The 27,472-nt window shown below is 45.1% G+C and overlaps 1 protein-coding gene across 1 annotated transcript; it reads left to right on the forward strand.

The window, feature by feature from the left end:
* The first annotated feature begins 1,226 nt into the window (after nt 1-1,226).
* On the forward strand, nt 1,227-27,472 carry rnf19b (ring finger protein 19B). The gene is made up of 10 exons (XM_017436360.3): nt 1,227-1,430; nt 10,634-11,566; nt 17,927-18,117; nt 21,112-21,256; nt 21,353-21,515; nt 23,947-24,061; nt 24,140-24,280; nt 24,377-24,566; nt 24,645-24,779; nt 25,031-27,472. Exons 2-10 carry the CDS (start codon nt 10,962-10,964, stop codon nt 25,455-25,457), a joined length of 2,112 nt encoding a protein of 703 aa, XP_017291849.1. The 5' UTR covers nt 1,227-1,430; nt 10,634-10,961; the 3' UTR covers nt 25,458-27,472.

Here is a 27,472-nt window from a genome sequence, read left to right on the forward strand (position 1 = left end):
ACTGACGCAGTTTGTCAGGCTTACAGATAAGAGGATGATGCTATCAGGCCTTTTGTTCTGAATCTCATTGATGAAACATGTGGCTGAGAGGTTGAGTGGAAATGAAAACGGCTCTGTTTATTTCTTATCTGGAAACAGGAGATGAAAGGCTGCGGCGCCTGGAGCTCACCTGACTCTGAGGCTTCGCATCACAGGAGCCGTTGTTTCCACAAGTGTAATCACTTTAGATTTAAATGATCTGTTTCCTGCACAGGTATTCGATTTTCCTCAGAAGTTAAAAGACGCTTTTGAATTAGTTCTCAACAATGATTTCCCTGGAAGCTCAAAATGAAAATCATTTCCTGCTTTTCATTCACTGAAACTCGCCTCATCGTTAATGATTAAGATGCCTGATCGGACTTGGATGAGCTGGTTTAAACATTTTTATGGCTGCTGTGAAACTGTTATAAACAGACGAACTGAACAAAGAAGTGGTTTATTCAGTAGTTGCTTATTTTACACTGCGAGCTTTGTTGGAACATGCATATCATTCGGGGAAGTTTGGTGCAGGAAATATTTAATCTTCATTTTCATTTCTTATATTTAAATATTTCATAAACTTTACACATGCAGCTGGGTGTGAATGCTTAGCTTTATATGCAGTTAACAGCCAGGCTTAAAAAATATTTAGACATTTAATTTTACCCTTTGATTTTGATTTAATTAGCTAACAAGTTAGCTAGTTATATAGCTAACTGAATAAAATGCAATAAATGCTGGTGAGTTAAAATACAACAAATAATAGCTAGTGCAACTAATGCTACCTAGCTAAATAAAATACAATAATTGCTATTTAAACAAAATTCTACAAATGCTAGCAAGCTCAGTAACCTGTAACTGGTAGTTAGCTAGCATAATAAATGCTAACTAGCTAGCTAAAACAACAAATGCTAACTAGCTAGCTACAAATAAATAAATACAAGCTAGCTAGCACAGTTCGGTCTATAATTATTCCATATATTTTATTAAAAAAAAGTTTTGATTTGTTGGTTATTTTTTTGGAGTACTGGGTTGTTTCGATCTTTAGAAATGCTGTTTTAAATAAAGTTTAATTGAATTCAGGAGCCAGGAGGGGTGGGGCTTCCGGTGAACCGACGGCGTTACGCATTGGCGTTACGTCACCGACGGGGTTTTCCTCCCTGACGTCAGAGCGCGAAGGGGCGGCAGCGGAGCGAGCTGCAGAGATTATCCCCCGTCAGAGTTTTTCACCTGCCGGAGCGCAGGAGGACCAGAGGCCCGCTGTAATCCCCCAGAAAACCCCGGAGACTCGGAGCAGGCAGGCGGACACGGCCTCCGAGGACGGGACGGACCGGCAGCTGGTGGTTCCGGGTGGTTCGGCTCAGAGAGGAGGTCCAGAACAGCCGCTGCGGAGGAAGAAATCCTGCTGAGAGGTGAGTGTTCCTCCGCCGCCGCTGCTGCTGCTGCAGGATGGGGTTTTTACAGATGGCATGGGTTTAAACGCTGCTTTCCGGGTCAGAATAACCGGAATAAACCGGGAAAAGAGCCGTGAGCTGAAAGTCAGGGCGGCCGAATATCACCGGAGAGGACAAGCTGTGACAAAAACAGAAATAAATCCCAACATCTCCATCCAGGAGAACATGATGTCATTCTCCAGAACAGAAACATGAAACCTGGATCCGAACAGCCTGGTGTGATTTAATCATAAACTGAGCAGGAATTAAACCCTTTAAATCCTCCACACAGCTGTAAAAAGGACCTTTTCCTCAGATTTTCCATCCATGTGGGGTGTGGTGACATCCTCCAGCATCACTGCTCTGAAGACAATAAGTCACCTCATCAAAAGGAATAAAATAATTATTATGGCAGCTTTAAAATGACTGATAACTTCTGATATTTATAATAAACCTGAAATGTAGAGCCACCTGATCGGATAAATAAGCTGCTTACTGATAACAAACCTTCACTTTTGTTGGCTGTTATGTAATACATTCTGTATTTAAAGTGAAGCTCTTTAAATAGCAGGAAGGATTGGATTTATTTACGTTTAAAAATGATTTTTTTTCTCCATTAATACTGTTTTAGGTGTTTAAACTCTGAGCTGAAGCTTCCTGAGGAATAAAAATAACTGTGATGTTTATAATTTAACACTTTAACATTATTATTATAGTTATTATTTCCTTCTATTACCTGTTTATTGTTGCTTTTATTGCAAAAAGGCGAGGCTTTTTGACTAACATGCAAATTAAAGCAGTAATTTATTTGTTTAATCCTAAATATAGTCAGAGTTTTTGTTTTTATCGACATATTTTAAGTTTTCTCACTAAATAAAACAGAAATACCATAAGGTTTGTGTGTTCCTGCTGAAAATAAAAATAGGACAAAGATGGATTTATTTGGGAAAAAAGACTTTATTTTATTAGGAATAAATCCTCAGAGCTGCCAGTTAAAAACCTGATCAAAAGTCTTAATTTTACTTTAAATAAAAATCAAAATGACTCCAGGATAAAGTTTACTTTCTTTTTTCTTATTATTTAAGTTTAGGGGGAAAAACAATGGTTTGGTGTAAATTATAGCTTTTTAAAACCCGTTTATATTCTTATAAAGTGTCATATTTTTGTTTGTTTTTATTCATAAATCTTTTGAAGAGTTTTAGGCTTCCAATCAAAACGGTCTGTATTAATTTATAAAAACAAAACCCCCAGAACTGAACCCAGTCCGGTCCGGTCCTGAACTGATTTATTGTGCTTCAGTTCTTGAAATTCTTGCTCAAAGGATTAAAACTGATGGGGAATATTTCTATAACATACTGTTAACTTCTACTTTATCAAATTAGTATTTTCTGGTTGTTTACATGTAAACTGCAGCTGCAGCAGCTAGCAGTAGCACGTCAAATTTGTCTGATTATGAAATTTAATTCAAATTTGGGACGTCGTGTAAAGAAAGCAATCATCTGCAAATCTCCTAAACCCATATTTATTCCCAGTGGATCATAGTAAACACATTAAATGTTGAATCTAAGATGTTTGGCCTTTTTGTTTTAGAAAAAAAAAAAGATAATTTTGAATTTTCCGGCAGCAACGCGTCTCTTTAACGTTATTCCAGGTGTTAAAAGCAGTAATTGGTCTCCATGCAGGCTGCTGTGATCCCCACCTGTTTCACTCTGATTATCAGATGTGTTTATTTACCCACAGGTTGCAGAGAATTAATCATTTCATGCAGTGGGAGGCGAACTGAGAGTTGGACTTTCTTTGTTTTTGCGCCGTTTGTCGTTCACGCCTCCCACCCACGCAGCAGCAGAGACGAGGAGCGCTGAGAGTCCGGAGCGATGCGCACAGAACCGGGCTGGGAGCTTCTATAATTAGAGGAGTGTTCAGGAGCTGCACTGCCGAGCTGCTGAATGTTTAATGTGGTTCCTGCTGGCGCTACGGCGTCTGAGAGCAAACCTCTGAGCTCCTCACGCACGCCGAGTGAGAGGACTCGGGTTTCTGAGAGGAAGCAGCAGCACAAAGCCCAGTTTCAGCTCATGAGATAAGAGAGGCTGTAACTTGAAGTTCGGGATGATACCGGCACCGAAACCGGCTCTGAACCAGATAATGATCCACCTGACCGCTGACCTCTGACCAGGACCAGAAACTCCAGACTGGAGGACCACACGTCCTTCGTACAACCCCAGGTTGAATCAAACTAAAGAAAAACAGAAAGAAATCCCTCAGATCTCATAAACCCATAATTTATTCACAATGGAACATGATAACAGATCAAATGTTTACAGTAAAATCGTAACATATTAAGGAAAAAAGTAAAGTAAATTAAATTTGACGGCAGCAACGCATCTAAAGAAAAGTAAAACAGAGTGGTTCGAATCAGAAACATCTGGAGGAGAATTTAGTAACTAATGAAGTTAATCCTCAGCAGGTCAGTCAGAGGAGTGGAGATAAAGATGGGCAGAGGTTCACCAGTCTCTGAGGTCAAAGGTCACAGCTGGTTCTGGTTCTGCTCAGAAACACTGTCTGTTAACACAGTTCACCGCGCCGTCCACAGATGCTGCTTAAAGCTCTATCAGGCAAAGAAGAAGCCAGATGTGAACAGATGTGTCTCCTCTGGACCAAAGAGGAGAACTGCTCTGAGGTCAGCCTGCCTCTCTGATGGTATGGGGGTGCATTAGTGCCTCCCATCCAGGACTGTTGAACAGACAGAATGGGCAGACCTCAGGTCCAGATGTTTACAGAAACATCTGGAACATCTGTAAAGAGACGTGTTGCTTACGCAGCACCTCTGTCTTGTATTTAATGTTGAGTTGAGCTCAGATCTGCAGCCCAGAAACGATCAGAGCTCGAAACGTGGAGGATTTGGGTTCCAGTGAAAAAAGGTGTTTGTTTAAAATGTTCAAAGGCGCTTGGCTCGATCTGCAGGAAGTTAGAAGCAGCCAAAAATGATGATCTTTTATCGACTCTTCAGAGGAATTTCCAGGAACACACACACACACACACACACAGTCAGGGCGTGTGTGTGTGTGTGTGCGTGCACTGATTTGGTTACTTCCAGGGAAGAGGTTGCATCACGTCTGGCAGCGTGGGCCGACGCTTCCACAGAATTCTCCTCCCATTCTCTCGATCTGCGGTTTTCTGGGCTGAGCAGCTTCCTGTGTTCTCTGTAAACACGTCGATGAGTTCTCATCTGATCCACACCGGATGGGTTTTTACACGATTTAAAAAAAAATCCAGAATGAGACAAACAGGTTTGTTGTTTCAGCTGTGAAGTAAACAAACTATTGTTTTCATAACTTTTAACTCTCCTAACTAGTTCTACGCACTCTGTGTTCTTAGAAGGGACTCGTAACTTTTATACTTTTTAAAATATTTAACTTTATTTACAAATATTCCCCTGCAGAAATACACTGAGATCTCTCCTTCTTCTTACTTTTAGCTTCTAACTAGCCCTTTGCTGCCTTTAGCTAACATTTTAGCTATTGTGCTGCATCTTTCAGCTAACATTTAGCTACTTTTAGCTCACAGATTGGCCAACATCTTTGCTTTAAACTTTAGCTTTACCAGAAAATAAAAATATATTGGGAAAACTTTAACATTAAGTTTAAATTCATAAAAATATCCTTTTTATTGAACATATTTAGCTGCCTGTTAGGCTGTTTATCGTTGCTCCGTGGAAACAAAGAGGTTTGTTTACATCAGGCTCAGTTAGCCTTCTAGCTAATTGACTCTAATTAGCTCTGCGCTAAAACACACACACACACACACACACACACACTCGTAGTAAATGATTAGCAGCAGACCACCTGTCGGCCCCCGGCTCTCAGATTAGCAGGACTTTGATCAGAATCTCTGCAAACAGGATGAGGTTCTGATCCGCCTGCTGTAAACGTCTTGAAGCCTTTTGGTTTCTTCTTTCGTTGAGCCGTGTCAGAGGTGGACACGAGACGCTGGACAGAGCAGAGGGACGACAGGCTGTCTCCTGCTAAGCACCAACTGAAGCGTGAACAGGAACCCGAGCTGTCCGTAAAGAAGCAGAAACATCAGGGAAGTTCTGCGGAAAGGCCGGGCCGTGACAGGAATAAATAAGACACTGATGTTAAACCGAACACTGAAGCGTCGTTGTTATATTTGTCTTTACGTTTCCTTCCCTCTACAAACGTCCTGCTGATGATTTGATTCGTTCTCCGTCTTTTACTTTGACTCATTCTTTCTGAATCCGAATCATTCATCTCTGCAAACAAAACAGCTTTAAGCTACTATTTAGGCTCAGATCGATCAACATGAAAGTTTTTCTTTCGGTGAATATAAAAGAAAAGCTTGATTAATCTGAAGCCTTTCCAGCTGGTTGTTTCTGGAGGAAATGTTGCGTGACACGAAGGATGACGTTCCATCGCCTTCATGTTGGATGAGTGTGATTAGACGTGTCGAGGCGAAGAATCGGCCCTCAGCTCACCTGTAGCTGTCAGCCGGTCCTCCTGCTGCCTGATTGGCTCATTTTATTCACTTTGTTTCAGCAGATTCCGGTTTAAGATCATTTTAGAAGAATCCAGCTGGAACCAGAATCTGTTTCAGATTGATTGTTTCAGCGCTGGCTCCGGTTGTTTCCTCGTGCCGGGGTGGCGTGTAGGAGTGCGTCCTCTGCCAGTTCGTGCATGTAGGTTGGCCCGTGCCCTGCGGCGAGAACGCCGAGAGAACGCTGAGACTCAAAGTGTCAAACAGAACGGGCCGTCTCCGGGACAGGTGAGCGCAGATTACCTGCAGGAACACACCCGCCTCTGACTTCTCTGACTCAGAGAACCCAGCAGGAACTAGGACTTCTGTTAGGTAAAAGTCTCAGCAGCGACCTCTGCAGGCTGCGGTTGTTATTACAACACACTGAACCAGCTGGTGGACAGAATTTGCAAGGGAGTCTCCAAAATGTCTCAAAACGTTTGCAGAGTTCTCGGGTTCCTCCGGTTAGTCTCAGAGGCTTTCCGCTTCATTTCTGAGCATGTTCCCAAAATAAAAATACAACAAATGTTCTCTTACAACAGTTGCAAAGTTGTTGCAGGCGTCTCGGACTTGTCTCCGTTTAGTTTCAGTAAATTCTGGAGCTCTGCAGGTGTAATCTGACTGAGGAACAGTGACGGCTCACTTCTGAAGCGTAAACGTGGTTCAGTTCTGTGGGTCACGGGCACAAAAACAGGCCGCGATGTTCCTGAACGAACTGGTTGCTCAAGCGGCGTCCATGCGGCGTCCACACAGTGTCCACATGGTGTCCACGCGGCGTCCTCGTGGTGTCCACACGGCGTCCCCGCTGCTCGATTTGTCGCCTTCACAGAGCCTGAAAATGAAAACCTGCTGATTTTCTGGCAGCTTCGAGTCGTCGGCTTGTTTCTAACAGCCGAGGACTGGTTCGTGGTTGGGGTTTAGTGACACCTAGTGGCAAACTTAGAGAATGCAGCCACATTGAGGCACCTCCAGCTCCTCCTGGGGGGTCCCAGGGTGAGGAGACACGAGCCCCTCAGTGAGTTCTGGGTCCAGGATACAGTTCTGACTCTTTATATTTAATCTGTGGCTTCGTCTGATTCTGGATTTGTTGAATTTGTTTAATAAGTGATGTTAGAAGTCACCTAAACGTGTTTAATCTTACTGAACAGAAACAAAAATCTCTGTTTTTCTGAAAGTTTAATCGTCGGCTGACGTGTTGTGAAGTCTTTTAGCTTGAAGCTGTCGTCTTTGTAAAATAAAATAAATGTAAGAACGACATCAGAGTTTCACCCTCAGATGGTCGGATCGACTCGTTCCCTGAGGTTCTGTTCGCTCTGAAGACGTTTCCCTGTTTGACAGACCAAACAGAGGAATGAATCCTGGGAGGTGTGTGTGTGTGTGCGCGTGTGTGTGTGTGTGCTGTGTTTCATCATTTGGCAGATGGAGCTGAACAGTCTGAGATTTGTTATCAACACTTTGTTCCACTTGTCCTCCTACTCCACTGCTGCTGCAGGCGGCTCGACAAACAAACAGAAACATGCAGGACTGCAGAGTCCAGGTCCCCCAGGTCCTCCTGCAGAGTCCAGGTCCTCCTGGTCCTCCTGCAGAGTCCAGGTCCTCCGGGTCCTCCTGGTCCTCCTGGTCCTCCAGGTCCTCCTGCAGAGTCCAGGTCCTCCTGGTCCTCCTGCAGAGTCCAGGCCCCCCAGGTCCTCCTGCAGAGTCCAGGTCCTGGTCCTCCTGGTCCTCCTGATCCTCCTGCAGAGTCCAGGTCCTGGTCCTCCTGGTCCTCCTGGTCCTCCTGGTCCTCCAGGTCCTCCTGCAGAGTCCAGGTCCCCCTGGTCCTCCTGCAGAGTCCAGGTCCTGGTCCTCCTGCAGAGTCCAGGTCTCCCTGGTCCTCCTGCAAAGTCCAGGTCCTGGTCCTCCTGGTCCTCCTGGTCCTCCTGCAGAGTCCAGGTCCTGGTCCTCCTGGTCCTCCTGGTCCTCCAGGTACTCCTGCAGAGTCCAGGTCCTCCTGGTCCTCCTGCAGAGTCCAGGTCCCCCTGCAGAGTCCAGGTCCTCCAGGTCCTCCTGCAGAGTCCAGGTCCTCCTGGTCCTCCTGCAGAGTCCAGGTCCCCCAGGTCCTCCTGGTCCTCCTGCAGAGTCCAGGTCCTCCTGGTCCCCCTGCAGAGTCCAGATCCCCCGGGTCCTCCTGGTCCCCCTGCAATGTCCAGGTCCCCCAGGTCTTCCTGGTCCTCCTGCAGAGTCCAGGTCCTCCTGGTCCTCCTGTAGAGTCCAGGTCCTCCTGCAGAGTCCAGGTCCTCCTGCAGAGTCCAGGTCCACCTGGTCCTCCTGGTCCCCCTGCAGAGTCCAGGTCCCCCAGGTCCCCCTGTAGAGTCCAGGTCCTCCTGCAGAGTCCAGGTCCTCCTGCAGAGTCCAGGTCCTCCAGGTCCTCCTGTAGAGTCCAGGTCCTGGTCCTCCTGGTCCTCCTAGTTCTCCTGCAGAATCCTGGTCCTCCTGCAGAGTCCAGATCCTTGTGCATGGTCCAGGTCCTCCAGGTCCTCCTCAGACCTCTGACCCGTTTCTGTTGTCTCCAGTGGACGCCTCAGATTCGTCTCTTTCTGCTCCTCAGCTTTCTGCTTTAATCAGAAGGAACCTGTGGTTCTGCAGCGACCATCAGAGGAGCGTCTTCTTCTTAAAGATCCAAACTCAGTTCCTGAGAAATCAGGTTCAAATCCAAACCACCAACCCTGTCTCTTAGTCCCTCGGGGTCGGTCGGGACCTCTGCAGGTTCGGACACTTCGTACCCGGATGTGTTGAGCACAGAAAGGCGCCTGCAGCAGAACTCTGTTCCTCCCAACACTGATGTTTAATCTACAACTTCCTGGATGTTGAAGATGAAGAAACGTGAGAATATTTAAAATCCAAAGTGAGTCTTCATCTTTTCATCCAGGATTTCCTGAACTAAAACAATTAAATACCAGGTTGTTGTTTATTTACTCCTCCTTTGTTTAAATACCTGCAGGAGTTAAAAATATCATCTTTTTGTTGTTACAGTTTAAACTCATCAGTCTACACGTTTTATTTATGTAGTTTGAGTTAAACTGTATTTAACTGGGCACAGATCTGTTTTTTTCTTCTCTGTAAAACGCTCATTTAAATTAAATTTCATTCAGTTTTTAGTCGAGTTCAAAATGTGAGGATTTCCATCTTTATTCTGCGCAGCGTCCATTTAGGGTTTTATTTATTTTAAGGACTAACAAACAGTTAAAAACAACAAAATGATCACCTGCTTCATGGACTCCAGGTGAAGTTAATAATTTGACCACTAGGGGGCACCAGCATCAGTACCATTTAAATTATTTGCATAAAATTTACTTAAAATTATATTATAATATATATTATATCATATATATTGTATTTAAATAGCAATAAATGAATAAAAAGACTTAAAAAGTAAAAAAAAAATCAGTATATATACAACATTTTAATCTGATTTAGTGTTTAGTTCACTCAGAGGTCAGCTCTCTGATTGATCGGATTATTGATATTTTCTGTGCATCACAACCTCTCCAACACACACACACACACACACACACACACACACCCAGTAAACATCAGACCGTGTGTGTGTGTGTGTGTGTGTGTGTGATCCGATTGGCAACATTCAGTCAATCAGAGTCTGTCGGTCGCAGACAGAAACAAACATCTGCTCGCCTCAGTGAGTCCGTTTATCTTCAGCTCCTCCGTTTGGAGACGTTTCAGGAACTAAAACTTTATTTGTTTCTGTTTTTAAAGGAATACCTTCAGCTGCTGCAACAAACAGCCTGTAATTACAGGGAGGACAGGATTAGTGTGTGTTTGGTGTGTAAGTAATTATTACTTTGCATGCAGGCGTGTGTGTGTGTGTGTGTGTGTATACTCGCTGTATAATTTATTTTTAGACATTTTTCTGCAGAACAAACTTGTAGAAATAAAAAGCAATTGAAAATTCTGTAGAAAAAAAACAACATTAATAAATTTAATTTTAAAACAAACATGATTTTAGTTATTTCCATTTCTATGTTTGCTAATGTTGGTTAGCTGTTGCGGCCATTTTGAATTGGGTTGACTCCGAAAGGTAATCATCTGTAGACGTTCATCCAGTGATTATTTCCTGAAAGTTTCATTAAAATCCGTCACGTGATTCATGAGATATTTTGCTAACAGACACACACACACACACATCTTCCTGATTTTGTCCAATTCAGTCTTCCATATTTCTGAGTGTGTGTGTGTGTGTGTGTTGTCACAGACTGTCATGTGCCTGTTTCTGGGCGTCATACCTGTTTGTTTGGGTTCTGAAGGTTTCTGTGTGTGTGTGTGTGTGTGTGTCACGGTGGCTGCTCGCCTCGTAGCAGGCGTTGCCGTGGTAACAGCACTATCAGCGCTGCGTGGAGTGGAGGGCGAGCTCTCGGCTGCCTGATTGGCTGGACCGGGGGATGATGTCATGCGTGCGGGTTTCTGGTTCCAGGCGTAGCTGGCGTGTTCGGTCTGACACGCGTGTTTCAGCGCTGCAGGCCGATCAAAGGCTCAGAGACACAGAGACACAGAGCGAGGAGGAGGAGGAGGAGGAGGAGGAGGAGGAGGAGGAGGGCTGTGTGTGTCATACTGAGCATGCTCTGTGAGGTAACTTCCTGCCTTCTTCTTCCTGACAGAGAGGAGCGTTCAGAGGAGAGCAGCCGGAGAGCAGCTGAGGAGGAGTTCCAACAATCGATCCGTGGAGTTCTCTGCCTTCTCCTCCTTTTAGTCTGGATTCAGACGGACGGTCTGAGCTCACAGGGTCAAAGCCTTTTCTGTCCCTCTCTGTCTTTGTGACCCGTTAGACCGAGAAGTTGGAGAGAAACTCTGAGAGCCGAGGGGGATTTCTGATCTTCACGTCGTCGCCTCTTTCTGTTTCTGTTCGTCTGATCTTACTCTGGAGGAGGAGGCTCATTCAGGAGGATAAAACTCGCTGGTTCGGCAGAGGGACAGCTTTAAGGACAAATGGGATCAGAAAAGGACTCCGAGTCGTCCCACTCGTCAGTCAGTGGCGTCCCAAACCCAAAGTGCCATGCGGCGGGGAAACATCAGAGCCGCATCTCCTTCCACAGCCTGTTCCACAGGAAACGGGGGTCCCGGGGCAGCAGGGGCTCCGCAGGAGGAGCGGCCCCCCCTTTAACGCATCAGCCGTCCGCCTTGACTTCACCGCCCGCTGCTGCCTCCGCGACGCCCACGGCGGCAGATAAGGACGCCGCCTGCAGCACCCCGTCCAAGCCGCTGTCCTCCAGCCAGCCGTCCCTGTCCTCGGGGGAGTCCAACCTCCTGGAGTGCCCGCTGTGCCTGGTGCGGCAGCCCGCCGAGCAGCTGCCCGAGCTGCTGGGCTGCAGCCACCGCTCCTGCCTCTGCTGCCTCCGCCAGTACCTCCGCATCGAGATCACGGAGAGCCGGGTCCAGCTCAGCTGCCCCGAGTGCGCCGAGCGGCTGGTCCCCCGGCAGGTGGCCTACATCCTGGACGACGCCGCGCTGCTGGAGAAGTACGAGGAGTTCCTGCTGAGGAGGTGCCTCGCCTCCGACCCGGACTGCAGGTGGTGCCCGGCACCGGACTGCGGGTAAGAACCGGGTTAAAGGTTAAAGCAGTTTAATGTCCTACAGAACCTAAAATAGAGCTCAGAGCTCAGAGTGTGTGTTGCAGGTGACTCTCAGCTACTACCACAGCAAACTTAACCTGAAAATCTGTAAAACTGACGGAGTTGTAGCTGTCTGTGTGGATTAGCTGGGGTGGCCATGTTTTTAATGACATCCAATAAAGGCTTCCTGAGAGATTCATTAAAATCCGTCCAGATATTTTGCTAACAGACACAAATGGACACACAGTGAGTGGCAGCTGAACAGTTAAAATACTGAGCGACTGATGAAGCAACTTTCTTCCTCCGGTTTTTATGACGAGACGCCGCTTGTCCGGGCTCGTTCGTGCCACTGTCGAGAGGAAACTTTTCTTTGTGTGGCAACTTAAAAAAAACAAAAACAAACGAGGAAGTCCCAAACTGCTGTGAGGGAGGGTGTCTGTCTGCGGCAGATGTTTGAGAGTTTGAACCCGAGGCCGGCGGCTCAGTTTCTGGAACAAATGTTTCCACATGAGACGCTCGAGTGATTCGGTGTCGTGAGGAAGGCAGCCGAAGACTTCTGCTTCTATTCAGAAACACTCAGGAATCTGACTTCAGCTGTTTCTGCAGAAATAAAACAGCTACTGACAGGAAGTTAAAACTTCGGCTTCTTAAAGCAAAACTAAAAACTGCTGCGACGCCAGAGAGAGCGCCGAGCGCTGAAGATGAGCCTGACTCGTTCCAGCTGAAGGAAGCTGCATACTGGCTGAAAGCTAAAAGCAGCTAAAGGCTAGCTAGAAGTATCTAAAGCTAACTAAAAGCAGCTAAATGAGCTATAAGATAAAATGAGGAAAACAAGCAAAAAGTGTTAAAATACTAGTTAAAAGGAATATGTAGCAAAATGCTAGATAAATGCAACAAAAGGCTAGCTATAAGCTAAAAGCAACAGAAGGCTAGCTACAAGTATCTAAAGCTAACTAAAAGCAGCTAAACAAGCTATAAGATAAAATGAGGAAAACAAACCAAAATGCTAGTTAAAAGCAACAAAAGGTTAGCTATGCTGGCAGCAGAAGGCTAGCTGAAAGCAGCAAAAGGATAGCAAAAAGCTAAAAGTAACTAAACACTTGCTAAGCACAGCAAACGATTAAGAGTAGCTAAAGGCTAAAAGTAGCAAAAGGCTAGCTGTAAGCTACTAACGGCAGTAGGGTAGCTATAAACTATAGGCAGCAAAATGGTAACTAAAAGCCACAAAAGGATAGCAAAAAGCTAAAAGTAGCAAAACAGTTGCTAAGCACAGCAATCGGTTAAGAGTAGCTAAAGCTAAAAGTAGCTAAAGGCTAGCTAGAAGCAGCAAGCTAAAAGCAACAAAATGAACTACAGGCTAAAAGTAGGAAAATGAGCGAAAAGCTAAAAGTATTAAAATGCTAGTAAATCTAAAAGCAACAAAAGGCTAGCTATAAGCTGCTAACAGCAGAAGGCTAACCGTAAACTACAGGCAGCAAAAGGATGGCAAAAAGCTTGCTAAGCACAGGAAAAGCGTGGTTAAAAGTTAGCTAAAAGTAATAATAGCTGAGCTGAAAGCTAAATGTTAGCTAAAAGTAGCTGAAGTATCGGTGAAGCTGACTGTAAGAAAAGGCCGAACAGAGGCTGAATCCGGCGAGTTTCCTGGTGTTTAATGAAGTTAACAGAGTTAACAGTGGAGTTACGAAGTTTTATTCTGAGTTGAAATAATCCTCGTTTGTCCGTCCTGTCGGGTGTTTTGAAACAACATGGCCGACGTTTCTGGCGTGGTGAATAGAGCTGGGAGTTGTGTAATAATCTTCCCTCCTTATGTCTCCTATCAGACCTGTGTCGTCACGGCGTCTCTGATTCTGGTCTTTGTTTGGAGAGTGAGTCATCGATGACTGAGGACAGATGTTTCTTTTAAACATCTGTGTAAATATCAGCCCTGGAGGATCAGGTTTCCGTCTCCCTTCGTGTTTCTGGTGTGATTTCTCGCCGCGCAGCTGATGTGGACATAAACGAGCGTCTCTCTCGGCCTTATCGGAGGTGAATCTGTGGCGCTCGTGGACTCAGGACGTTTCGGCCCGTTCTCCTGGAAGGAACAGCAGCTTTCGTCTGTTTGTGAGCAGAGATAAGACGCGAGCTGGAGCAATTTCCTGTAGAAAATCAACCAAAACTCAATTATGTGTGTGTGTGTGTGTGTGTCAGCGGTATCGTGGCAGGGACAGGCGAGCGGCGCTGACCTGAATAAGTAACGGGACAATCCTCTGTCTGACGTCAGCGGTGACTCAGCCCCTCTTTAAGTCGGGGTTGTTATTCAGCACAAACATCCGGGGGAGGAGGCCTTCTTCCTCAGGTTAACTGTAAACCAGAACTTTAACGTGACCTGGTTTCAGTTTTCTGACAGATTTACAGTGAAGGTCGTCCTCCGGAGGAAAGAAAGGACTCAGACAGCAGCAGACACACAGTTAGGGTTAAATATTCTCCACTAAATCTGATTCAGGTGGAATGAATGTTGGAAGAGTCGATGAAAACAAACGGATGGATGTTTATATAAATATATATGAACAGATGAGTATAAGTGGACTTTTATCACCGGATGGATGAATAATATTATAAATAAAAGACCTAAATAAATAGGCAGATAACTTGATGTTTAGAAAAATAAACCAAGAGTTCATAAAGAAATAAATATAAAGGTGATGTGAGCCTGAATGACCCTGAGACTCGCCCTCAGATAACCCCTCGTTGAGCTTGACCTTTGACCCCGTCCATCCGGTGAGAACACAAAGACCATCTCTGTCTCTCCAGCTGTCGGTTGCCACGGCGACTGCTGATGCAGCGCAGAGGGACCGTTGCCGGGGCAACAGGGGCCTGATTGCACAGACCGATAGGAACTTGGACGGAGACGGGACGGCTGCCCGCCGTGCGTGTCGTAGCGTGGCGGCTCCCTGGAGGCCCTCGGAGGAGACGAGCGCTGACAGGAGCGCCGGCGAACGCCTCCTGTCAGCCCGTGTGACTCCTCCACCTGTCCTCCGTCTCTAATAGGTTGTCTTTTACGTCTCAGCTCGAACGACGCGGCGTCCTCTGATGTTTTCTCTTCCTGTCGTGTAAAAAATGACCAAAGCTTTGATTTTTTTCTTTGATTTTACTTATATTGAGGCTGAAATGTCTCAATAAATACCTGATAAAATATCTTATAATGGAGACAAATAAGTAAATCTGTCACCTTAGCTCTGCACAGCTTTGCACACGTTTGATTCATCCTAAGGCCGAATTTGAAGAGTTTTAATTATAATTCTGTGGCTGTTTTGTCCCTTTTATCCATCCTGATCACAGTTAATCACTTATGGTTAATTCAACGTGATAAGCTGTGATTTTTACCAAGTTTCTGAGCTCAAATAAAAGCTTAAACAGTCATCATTTGATCAGATTAATGCTGCAGAATGAAACACGCCTCTCTCTGTTTGAATTAAAGGTTTACGGATTTAATGAAGCGTTAAGTTCTGCCGAGCCTCCTTCCAGCTCCGTGAAACGTTGGCAGATGTTTGGTTTGTTTGGAGCCGCAGGGAAAAGTCGACTCTTTACAGGAATGTCGCGTCTCGTCTCGTCTTGTCTGAAGAGAATAAAATTCTCAGTAATGAATCAGAGCGAGGGCAGCTCAGGTGACGAATGTTGCGAGCAGCTCGAGCTCTGAAAGTCGCAGTTTCCACTCAGGGTCTCTGATTTTCACAGATTTTTGATCTCAGATCAGTCCTGTCACAGTTTGAGGAGGCGTTAATGAGACAAGTGCCAAAACAATTACATGTTTGTCATGTTGTTTTTTCCTCCGAGCAGAATAAAAGCGTTTTATTAGCTTGTAGGAAAATGGCAGCACGTTGGTTTTGTTGGAGCAGAAGAATGTTGGCGTTTGGGCTTTTATTTCCCTCCTACGGCGTGTTTTCTGACAGTCTTTGGTGACAGTTTCCTTTGTGGTTCCTCCTCTGATTGACACTCTGCATGTTTTACTATCTTTAGAGTTCCTGTGAAATCCAATTAAAGGTTTCAGGTTTGAAACAAAGGAGAAGTTTATTGGTGTTCTTATTAATGCACTCGGGTTTGTCATTTCCTGTAACGTGTTTTGGTGTTGCTCGAGAAATGTTAAAGTTTCGTCTAAATTGATGATTTTCGGGAGAAGAATTGATTTTAAGCAGTCAGAGTTTCTTGTAATCTTGTAAAATGGTCCTAATCAGATATTCGGGAGGTTTTTAGCTCCTTTTTTTCACGTTTCAGATGAATGTTTTCATCTCGAGGCACAAACTCAAGGGATGAGCCGATGGATAACAAACAACATTGGATCTTAAGGCGTTTTGTTCCCATCAGCTTCTCACAGAGACACAGTTTCAGTTTCTGTAGATGAATCTGTAAAAACTCCAGAGATGCTCAGGTTTACTGGAAACAGGATTTTAGCTCCAACAAGGTGAGCTGAAAACGAAACCATCAGCTGAAGGATGATGCGTCCCTCAGGTCCGGTTTCAGGTCTTTACTTGCTAGACGGTGGACTTTTTTCGATTGCACCATCTCGGGAAACCTCACATCGAACCACATCCTACCTTTAATTCACAGAAAGGTGCTCAAACACTTTCACTCCAGTCTTTGTAAACTCGGCACACTTTGACACCTTTTACGGGAACCGTCCTGCCCTCCGGCTGACTGAAAAGACGCGCTCTCGTTCTGGTTCTTTCGTGGTATTTTTACCTCAAAAAGAAACCGGTGAGGTAAAAACTGGAAACGATGAATCACCCCGAACATGACTCACTTCTGCCAGGAGGCCGTCGGAGATAAAGTTCTGCTTTTCGGATTGAGCAGAAATCCACAGCCGGGTATTTTTCTGAAAAACACTGCTCTGATACAGAACTGAAACAGGAAGTAATCAGCCTGGTTGATTACTGATAACATGACTTTCAAAATGACCAGACTGTCCCTTTAAGGCGGTATTAAGGGTTTTAAAGGCTGTATTAAAGGCGGTATCTCACTGGGCTGGTGGCAGTTTGGAGAACAACATCGAGACGTTCTGAAGTTTCAGATGTCGTCGCTTGAACTTCGAACTTCTCTTAAAACAGTCCCAGAGTCTCAATTTAGTTTCTGTAAATCCTGTAGCGCCGTTTGAGGCTACAGCCCTGAATGTCCAGGTCCAAAAAAAACACCGATGAGAAGTAATAATTGTTTAAAAACTGGTCTAAATCTTTTTAAAGTGAACTAAACCAAAATAAAATGAGGCGGAAACAAAATAATGTGCACAGTTTTCCAAAACTAGTCGCAAAGACTCAGATTTCAGGTGAGATTTTCTTTATTTTGTCACATTTTGGAGCAAAAACCTGGTCTCCAGCTTTTCAGACCCTCCAGGATTTTGCGATGTTGCGATCGCAACTATTAACGCAAAATCAAGTAAACCCCACGAAATCGCAACTTTTTGCAACTTTGTCCAAAACACCACAACTTTAACCCAATATTTATTGTTTCTAAAGTGATTTTCCACCGTTTCTGCGGTCTAGTCTTTTCTTTGTGGGTTTGTGTAGCGTGGAATACAAAATAAGCCCAAATAACTCAGGAAGAAGACACGTGACGTCACTTCCTGCAGACCAGGGACAATCCAGAAATGCTCATGAATGTCAGTTTAGAAGCTATCAAAGTTCTCAAATAAAGCACCTTTTGAGAATGTCAATGTTTGTTGGGAATTATCTTACAAAACTAGGAAGCATTTTTGGTTTATATATTAAAAGTTATGGTTGTTTATTGATTTTAGTAAAAAAAAACAAAACGCAACTTTTAGGAAAATGCCCCGCGAAATCAGGCATTTTAGCCGCAACAATCACAAAAAATGCCCTCGAAATCCTGGAGGAACTGGGTTTTGGTCTCCGAGTCAAAGACTTGTTGACGAGGGACTCTCTCATCTGAGACCCGTGACAGACAAACCTGGACTGTCGAGTCAAAGTGAAAGACGAACCTCGTCTCGTCTTTTTCTGCTTCCTGTCTCAGAGATGAGTTCAGTTTAATCTGTTATATGAAACGTGTCCCTCAGCGGCTGCGTCCTTCTGCTGTGAATAAATGTAATCAGAGGAACACGACGGTTCAAATGTTTCTCATTCAGAGTGAAACCTCGTTCAGGATGATGTTCGGCTGATTCCGGCCTCCCACGTCGCGGCGCTAAGGCAGACATGTTTATTCTCTGGGAGGTCGGAGTGATACAGTTTACACGACAGCTTCTCTCATTATCTCTGTTCCCTCCAAGGCCTGAATGTAGAGAAGAACCTCCTCGTCAACGGTCCGTTTGGCTCCTCGTGGATGATAAGATGTTTTCTTACTGGTGGATTTGTGTTTCAGGTTCGCCGTCATCGCCTCGGGCTGTGCCAGCTGCCCCCGGCTGGTGTGCCGCAGGGAAGGCTGCGGCGCCGAGTTCTGCTACCACTGCAAGCAGGCATGGCACCCCAACCAGACCTGCGACTCGGCCCGCCAACAGAGGGCGCAGTCTCTGCACACCCACTCCCCCAGCTACACCCAGGACCAGGGCCCTGGTGAGTCCCCCCTCCCACAGACACCGACGCTCTGAAAAACTTTCTGTCAGGAGCTCGTTCTCACCGCTGCAGGAAGTGTGAAGCTCTTAAATCAATCATCTCTTTCTATTTCTGTCTCTGTTTCTCCTGCTCTCTGCGTCCTTCAGGCTTTCCCCAAACAGCACCGTAAAGTTGCACACTAACGAGCTGCACGACTTCAGACCTTTCAGTTTCTTCAGAAAGCACCAGCTTCACTGTTAAACCCATTTATGTCCCTGAAAGACACGTTCCAACGAGCCTTTAAGAGTTTAAAACCTAAAGAAATGCATTTTAATCCTAATTTCTTTCTTTTCTTTATTTGTGTTGCTGATATCATCTCTAAAACCCTCAAACCTTCAGGAACTCGGCCTTAATTTAAATAACTGACAGTAATAAATTGTTCAATCCAAACGAATTTCTGGCGTCGTCACTTCCCTGTTTCATTGAAACGATTACAGTGAAATAAAGTTCCTTCTTCGTGCAACTTCCTGAAAACAGGAAGTGACGTCCTCTCAGCATCACTTTCACTTCATGTGTGCAAATTTAAAGTTATTCAACAATAAAAACTATTAAATAAAGACGAGATAAACGATCAGTAAATTATTCATCTCCAGGGCTCTTTATACGTCCATAAAATGACTTAAAAACAGTTTATTTGCCTCAAACCCATCTTTACGAGCCTTAAACTGACTTTGATGTGATTAGTTGCAGTCTCAGTGGTGAGAGCGGCCATGTTGGACGGTTTGGAGACAGGACAGGAAGTGTCAGAGCTGAAGACGTTGAGGTTCTCCTTGAGAGGGACGAGGATGGACAGGATCAGGAATGAGGTCATCAGAGGTCCAGGATAGGTTGAAGGACTGGGAGATAAAGACTGAGATGGTTTGGACATGTCCAGAGGAGGGACAGGAGGATGTTAGAGACAAAGAGGACAGATATGGATGCAGATAGAGAGGACACTGAATGATGAAGGGACAGGTGAGTCCTAAAGGAGGACAGCTGCAGTGGAACCAGGACAGGATTTGAACTGATCCTGTGGACACCTGTTCAAACAAACATCGATTCTCTGCGTGTCTTTTAATCTCATCCTCCCACGTCTCCTTCCGTCTCACAGAGGAGCCGGTTCCTGGCTCCTCTTTAATCCCACTTTAATTAAAACACACATCAAGTAAATTCCTCTAGCTGCCATTTTTTTTTTTCCTCTCTCCTCAAATCTTCCTCCAGTTTTCCAACGAAACTCCAGAGCTGCGAACGGAGTCGTAAAGAGACGCTCCGTCCGTGTCTGTACCTGCTGCTTCGTCAGCTGCTAGAAACTGAGGGGGGGAGGAGGAGGAGGAGGAGGGGAGGAGGAGCTGAGATAGCAGGAGGAATGTAAAACAAACGACAGGAGACGATGAAAGTGAGGCTGAAACTGAGAGCAGAGGCCGTCGAGTTGTTTCAGAGCAACAGAAGAAAACTCCTCGTGTATCTGTCCCAACATCTGTCCCCACATCTGTCCCATCTGCCACAGAGAGGCCTTTAAGGAGCAGGAAGTGTCCCAGCGAGCCGAGCAGTCTGTCAACTTTGTGTTGAGGCTAATTGTCTTCAAGTCAGGGGTGTCCAACCCTGGTCCTCAGGGCCACCATCCTGCATGTTTTCCTTGTTCCTCTGCTCCAACACACCTGATCTGAATCAATGGGTGATTAACAGGCTTCTGCAGGACATGAAGAGGTGATTTAACCATGAATCAGGTGTGTTGGAGCAGAGAAACAAGGAAAACCTGCAGGATGGAGGCTCTCCAGGACCAGGATTGGAGACCACTGCTTTAAGTTTTGAATTCTTTTTGTAAAACATCATTTTCTGGAAGATTTTTGTGTTTTGCTCATTTAAAGTCTGAGACGAGTTCGTTCAGGAGGATGATCTCTCTGAACTGGACCGTATTTATTTGGAATAAACTAAAATTTGATTATTATTCACCTGAACCGGGTCTTAATTAATTCAAATTAACTGGTTGAAATTGAGTCTTAATCAGATTTAAATTCAGTTGGACAGATTTATTCTCTCTCTTTTATTTTGAGCTGCCTCGAAACAGAGTTTTCTCCTCAATCGTAACCTGAGCCCAAACCATGATAGCTCCACTCCTGTGCTTAACACTTGGTTGAGTCTCGTTTTATGAAAATTTTGCAGCATTTTTTTCTTTCTGTCGACATATTTTTGTTTTTATAAACTCCTCCCTCAGACCTCAGGTGTCTGTAAATCTGTAAATCACCCGTTTGTATTTTAATGTCTCTGTTGAGACGTTTCTCCTCGGACCTGAGCTGAACAACCCGAGAATCCGGAGTTTTCTGAGCTGAAAGAATTCACCGAAGTATTCAAGTTAAAACAAGCAGAACAGAAGCTAAAGATTAGCTGAACTGTAGCTAACAGACAGAAACCGTCAGAGAACCGAAGCAGATTTCAGTTTTAAAGGAACCGTTTCTGTGGGGAAAAGTTAAATATTTCTAAAAGTATAAAAGTTACGAAATCCTAAAGTGATGACGAACTAATCCTGATCAGGTCAAACATTTTGAAATATGAATGGTTTGGATTGTAAATAAAAGTCGCATGAATCAACTGTAAGCAGAACGCTGACTCGGCGCTGACTCGGCGTTCTCGGAGAACTCTTCCCCTGAAATGTCTTCATGGTTTTTGTTTCTGAGAAGGTTCTGAGGCGTTTCCTGCAGCTCTCAGAGAAGCTGCTGTCTGCTGATCAAGCTGAGCCATCTTCATGAAGGCCTGATGTCTCTGACGGGTCGAAATCAGCTGATTTTTTTTTACCTGCACGCTGGCGGGCGATATGCATTCCTCCGAGGAATGCTGGTTTTATCGAGTTCAGAGGAAAAAACTCCAACTTCCTGGGAGATTTGACTCCTTTTATCCTGATGAGAACCAACTCTCCATCAGAGACGGCGATCGGCGGTCGTGGCGTCGCCTGAACTTGTCTCCTTTCTGTGTCTCCAGCTGATGACATCAAGCCCTGCCCTCGCTGCGGCGCTTACATCATCAAGATGAACGACGGCAGCTGCAACCACATGACCTGCGCCGTCTGCGGCTGCGAGTTCTGCTGGCTCTGCATGAAGGAGATCTCCGACCTGCACTACCTCAGGTACTGTCAGCCTGCGGGGATCGGCAGGAAACGCTTCAGGCGTCTGCGCTTTGCTAACTTCCTGTCCCTCCGTCTCCCTCCGTCTCCCTCCTCCAGCCCGTCTGGATGCACCTTCTGGGGGAAGAAGCCTTGGAGCAGGAAGAAGAAGATCCTGTGGCAGCTGGGAACGCTGATCGGCGCTCCGGTCGGCATCACTCTCATCGCAGGGATCGCCGTTCCCGCCATGGTCATCGGCATCCCGGTTTACGTCGGGCGCAAGGTGAGACTCCTCACCTGGATGGAGGCGGGACAAACGGGGGACAGAAACCTCGATGACTGTTAGCCACACAGGATGTAGAGACGGCAGGTGTGAAAACAACACAGCCAGGAAGCGCAGAAACTCACAGTAGAGTTTAGAGAAACAGCACCCCCTGGTGGCCGGCGTCAGTACAGGTCTAAGCCCCGCCCCCTCCATGTAAACCAATGGAGCTAAAATATAATTAAAGATATTTATTTTCAGATTTAGTTTTTCAGCTCTTACCCTAAATTTCGTTTAGCTTCAGTTTATTATTTGAGACTCAAAGAAAAGTACGACGAGTTTTTGATCATCGGCGCCAAATCAGGATTCAGAGCTACGTTTTAAAATTTATTTTATTATTATTATAATTGAAGCAAAACGTCCTGCTTAAAACTGAACAGCTCCTGCAAACCTGAAGCATTAATGGAGCTTCTTTAACTAAGATTATTGCGACGCTAATTAACCGTTAGCTCCGGTTATTAGCACAGCTTCCAACATTTTATCAATTTATTTCAGTGTTTATTCTTAAAATGATGTATTTGTTTTATTTGAACTCTTGAATAGTTGAAATAACATTTTGTTTTGCTATATTTCTATTCTTTTATAATCCATCATTTGGTCTTTCCTGTTCCTTAAAGATAAATATTTTTATTATTATTTATTTTAAAGTTTAAAGCAGGTTAAAGAGAAACTAGTAACAGAAAACTTCAGTGATTATTTAGGGTAAAAGTGGAGTGAAGGGAGATTATAAACATTTATTTTTAATAAACATTCAACAAAACTAATAAATAAAGTCACAGACGTGACAGGAAGTGGAAGATGAAAACAATGTGAGGGTTTTTGTTTTTATTTGTCTGAGAAACGAACAAAAGCAGGAAGAAATGTGAGCTCTGGGGGGAGGCGAGGGGACTTTTCTGTGGGGGAAATGGTAACACACACGTTGTGAAACGTTATCGCTCAGCTCCGGGGCCTAATTTGCACACTGTTATCTGATCTGTGTGCGAACATTAGAAACTTTCATCTCTTCCCTGAAACAACGTCCTCCTCTCTGAGCCGGACGTTTTCGTTTGTTTTTGGTCAGTTTCTCTTTTTGTTTGCAGACACACACACACACACAGACACACACATACACAGCGTTTCATAACCCTCCCGTGGCGATTATCTGGAAGTCCCATCGTTGCAGAATGAGGCAGAAGTTTCACTTCTTCTTTTGAAGTTTTCTCCAGACGTCAGAGTTTCTCTCAGTTCCGTTTAGTTTGTTTCTTTTCTTCTCACGTCTCTGAAAAAAAAAAACTTTACGCAACACAAAAATAAAAATAAAAATACAGCCAAACCTGGAGCTGGAGCCGTTTTGATCAAACCTTCTAAATAACATTAATAACATGTTATATGTCACAGAATCTCTAAGCCATCAGAGTAGATGTTGGGGATGACTCTCAGCTACTACCACACCAGATTTGAGCTCACTGTTAGTTAAATTGAAATAAAATCTGTTCAGCGGTTCATGAGATGATTTGTTGGCTGCAGATTAAAACATGATCCCCGTAATTATCTGATGATTCAGAGACTCAACAGGATCAGAAACTGTTGCTTCAGTTTTATTTGGTGGGAGAATAAGTTTGTCTAAAATTAAATAAAACTTGAAAATGAAAATATATTCCTGCTGTCGTTTTAATGTGTTTTAATGTATTTTTTTACTGTAGGACAAAAAAGTTGAGTTTTTAGGGTTTACTGTGGCGCCCTCTTGTGGCTGAAGGTGAAGCTGCACATTTTTTATTCACCCACCAACAGTCAACTGCCGACTTATTACCAATTTATCACAAATTTATTGCTGATTTATCACCGATTTTTTTTTACCAATTTATTGCTGATTTATCACCAATTTATCGTTGATTTATCACCGATTTATCCCCGATTTATCACCAATTTATTGCTGATTTATCACCGATTTATCGTTGATTTATCCCCGATTTATCACCAATTTATTGCTGATTTATCACCGATTTATCGCTGATTTATCCCCAATTCATCACCAATTTATAACCCGCCAGCAAAGGCAAAGACAGAGCAATCATGTTTTTGCGTCTGTGTCTGTTTATGTTTGTTTGCAAGATGGCAGCACAGCTAATCGACCGTAGCAAACACATAAATGGCCGTAAGTCTGAGCTTAAAGTTGATGTGGTAGCAGCTGACCGTCATATCCAACAGTTACTCTGATTATTTATTATTGAAGGTTTGACTGAAATGGTTTTACCTCCAGAACTTTCGGCTGAAAGGTGGTGGGCGATATGCATTCAGCAATAAGTGACGATTATAGATTCTGTGGATTTAAAGATAAATTTATTCAACTTGATGACTAAAAACTCTGGTGTTCATTAAACTGGAGCTTTGTGGATTTATTTCTCTGCTGCAGATTTACGCTCACTACGAGCTGAAGAAGACGTCCCACCATAAAAGGAACATGGCCATCACGGGGGGCGTGGCCCTATCGATCATCACGGCCCCGGTCATCGCAGCCGTCAGCGTCGGTAAGAACAGGAAGCAGCGTTTTACGTCTTCTACCTGCCGTTTGTTTCCTGACTAACTTCAGCTCCCGTGGTTTCCAGGAATCGGCGTTCCCATCATGTTGGCCTACGTGTACGGCGTGGTCCCCATCTCGCTGTGCAGAGGCGGCGGCTGCGGCGTCAGCAGAGGGAAGGGGCGTGGCGTGCGGATCGACTTTGACGAGGACGACGGGCCGATCACAGGTGAGCGCTCTGAGCCCACGGCGTCCTCCGACAAGCCGGCGGATCCGTTTTCCTCGCTCTAACGTTTTCTCTCGTTCTCCCCGCCCGGTGGTGCAGTGGCGGACGCGTGGCGAGCCCTGAAGTCTCCGAGCCTCGGAGAGAGCAGCCTGGACGGAGCGGTGAGCGGCCTGAGCACCACGTCCCCCAGCGAGGGGCTCTCTGTGGCCCCCGGGAACCTGGGTGACACGCCGCACTTCAACACGCTGGCTGGGGGAGCTCTGGGGACTCGGACCAGCAAATACAGCAGGTAACAGAGTCAGGAGGTCAAAGGTCATTTCATGAAACTCCAGTCCAAAGAGGTAAGATGGAGGTTCTGTTGCTCCAGGCTGGAGGTCCAACCAGGAGAACTGGCCAAGGAGTCGTCCCAGAGGGAGACGGGCAGCCTGGGGGCAGGAAGTGACTGCGCCAGCACCCGGGGCATGGCCGGATCCATCATCTCCTCCTACACCTTACCTGACAGGTGAGATCTGAGGCGCCTTAGACCACCCGGCCTTAAACTGCTGATGTTCAGAGTCTATTTAAACTGAAATCTGTAACTATTTGAAACAAATCCAGCAGACTCCAGCAGGAGTCGTAACTCATACATTTTTTATGATCTTAGAAGAACCGCTCCTTCAGCGTCTCTGAACTCTGACTTCAGCTGATTTGTCCCCAGCTGAGTGTCCTCAGGACGTCCCGTTGACAGACTTGTCTTAAATCTGGTCTCTGCAGGGACTGCACCAACCTGGAGATCCAGGTGGACATTGAGACCAAACCCAGCCATCTCTGCCTGACCAGCGAGGAGGACCTCACGCCGCAGCCGGGCTCTGCTGCCATGGCCGCCGCCCCTGGAGGGGAGGAGCCTCAGGACTGCAGCTCCAGGAGGGGCGGGGCTCTGTCCGGCTCTGCGCTGGGGCTGTCCCCGGGCGCGTCGGTCAGGGAGGGGCTCAGAGACGTGACGCTGGCTCAGCCGGAGAGCATCCGCAGCGACCTGGAGATGTCGGACACTCAGTCGGACGACATCGCCGAGCTGACGTCGGACGACTGCGACTCGCCGCACCTGAAGAGCTGCCCGCCGCCGCCGCAGCCCCCGTCCTGCCAAGACCTGAACCCCTCCACCTACAGCCTTCACTTTCCCACAGACATCCTCTATGTCTGAGAGAACCGCGGCTCTCAGGATTGCACAAAAACTGAAAACAAGACGTTTCCATTCAAGCTTTTTTTTTTCCTCCCGTCGGCCGCTTCTCCGCCTGAAACTCGGGCGGCGTTTGTTTACTCCCGTTTGTCTTATGGATCTACCTGCCAGTCTCCTCTCTGAGTAAATGGTCAGGGTTCTACCTCTGAGATTTGTAAGATGACGACTCATGTTTACTTCTCGGTGCAAAATGCCTTGGCTACTTCAGCAAAAAAAAAAAGAAGTACAAATTTATAAGAAAATTTGCAAAGTGAAACAATGACATAAGGTGAAGCACAGCAGACAGGTGGAAACGGAGGATTTTTATAAAAGCGTGGGATTAAATAAGGACTTGCAGCTTTATTTTTATTTTTTAGGGTCGTGTATTTCTTCAGATGCCATGTGCACGAGTCGGCGGGAGGTTCGAGACGGCGGCGAGGTTCTGTTACGCAGACGACGAGGAGGAAGAGGAGGAAGAGGAGAAAGAGGAGGAAGAGGAGACGTGAGGCTGAGAGTAAAAGTCGAGAGTTCTGATGATGACGCCCGAAACACTAAAGAAATGTTTTATTTTCCGTCAGTTTGCTCTCCGACACAAAGAGCTCTCTGTTTTATTCCAAAAAACAACTGCAGGTTGTTATAAAAACTAACAAGTCTTACTTCTTCTTTTATTTTAATTTTCTGTAATAATTTAAAGAGAGAATTCATCAGCTGAGGAAGCGTCGACAAGTTTAGTTTTTACTCTTATTTCTGCAGAAAAAGCAGCTTTAAGGGGAAACTTTATCATTAAAATGTAGAAGACATAAAGTGTTAAATATGATGCAACAGGCAAATATTCTCAGAAAAACCCTTTGTTGACACTATTAGGATAACAAGTAAATAAAAGTTTAATAACTAGCTTTTTTCTGGAGCTTTCAAATACTCTGAAAACCTGCAGATATTGACTGAGGGGTTTATTGATATCATCCTTCTTTGCGATACAATAATTGACTCACTGCAGCCAAATATTTTTTAAAAATCTGAATAAACTGTGGATTATTTTTATAGTTTTTCTGTTGGGAAACAGGCGACAGGCGTGTTGTACGCTGGTGGCTCCACCTGACGCCACAGTTTGATCATTTTAGGGCAGTTTAGTATTTTTTCATTTAGTCGATTATTACAGGATCAATATATCGAGATATTCAGTAACATCCTGATATTTCAGATGATGTATCGTACTTGTTTATTCCACCTGAATCTAAAACCTCAAGTTCGGAGAGTTTTTCCTTGAACTCGGACTTTGCACATCTCGCCCGCCCATCATCAGAACTCTCCCGGTCATGTGACCCGGCCGCCTGCCTTATTGACTCGTTGACCCCGCCCCCCCAGCCCGGTCTCTGGTCGTGGCGTCTCGGATGAAAAGCCGATGAATGTATTTTGTGCGTCCCGCTTCGTGTTTTTTTTTATGTGACTGAGCACTTGTGCACTTTATCTGACTCGATCTTATTTATGTTTCGTTCGTGTTGCCGACCATCATCTCTCGCTGTAACTGAGTTTACTTGAGTGGAGTAAAAGTCTGTGGTCCGACCCAAACAGATCAGCCTTTTCCTGCTGGAGTTTGCCTCCAAAACATTTTGAAACCTTTCTCAGCTGTTCTCAGTCAGTATTTTGGACTTCGGTGACCTTTAAGGTGTTTTAATTAATGGACTATTCATAATTTATTGTTTTACATTTGATCTGCCAAACCTTGTGTTGTGCTGATTGTTTTTCCAAGCCAGTATCACTTTTAGGAATCTTGTTTTGGAGACAAACACTGACGCCGATAAGCTTTTCTCGGTCATAGCCGGACTTGTTTCTTAGCTTTGGATCACCTCTGTGCTTCTGTTTCTAAAGGTTTTCCTTTCCAGGATCGATCTGGAGCCTTTTCTCATCTCGGAGTAGCTTTATGGATTTCACTGCTTACGTGACTTGGTGTTTTTTTTTTCCGTTTACACTCGTCACTTGTTTCTGCCTCTTATCTGTAC

The sequence above is a fragment of the Kryptolebias marmoratus genome, linkage group LG5 (assembly GCF_001649575.2).
Source record: "Kryptolebias marmoratus isolate JLee-2015 linkage group LG5, ASM164957v2, whole genome shotgun sequence".
In the NCBI taxonomy this organism is placed as follows: Eukaryota; Metazoa; Chordata; class Actinopteri; order Cyprinodontiformes; family Rivulidae; genus Kryptolebias; species Kryptolebias marmoratus.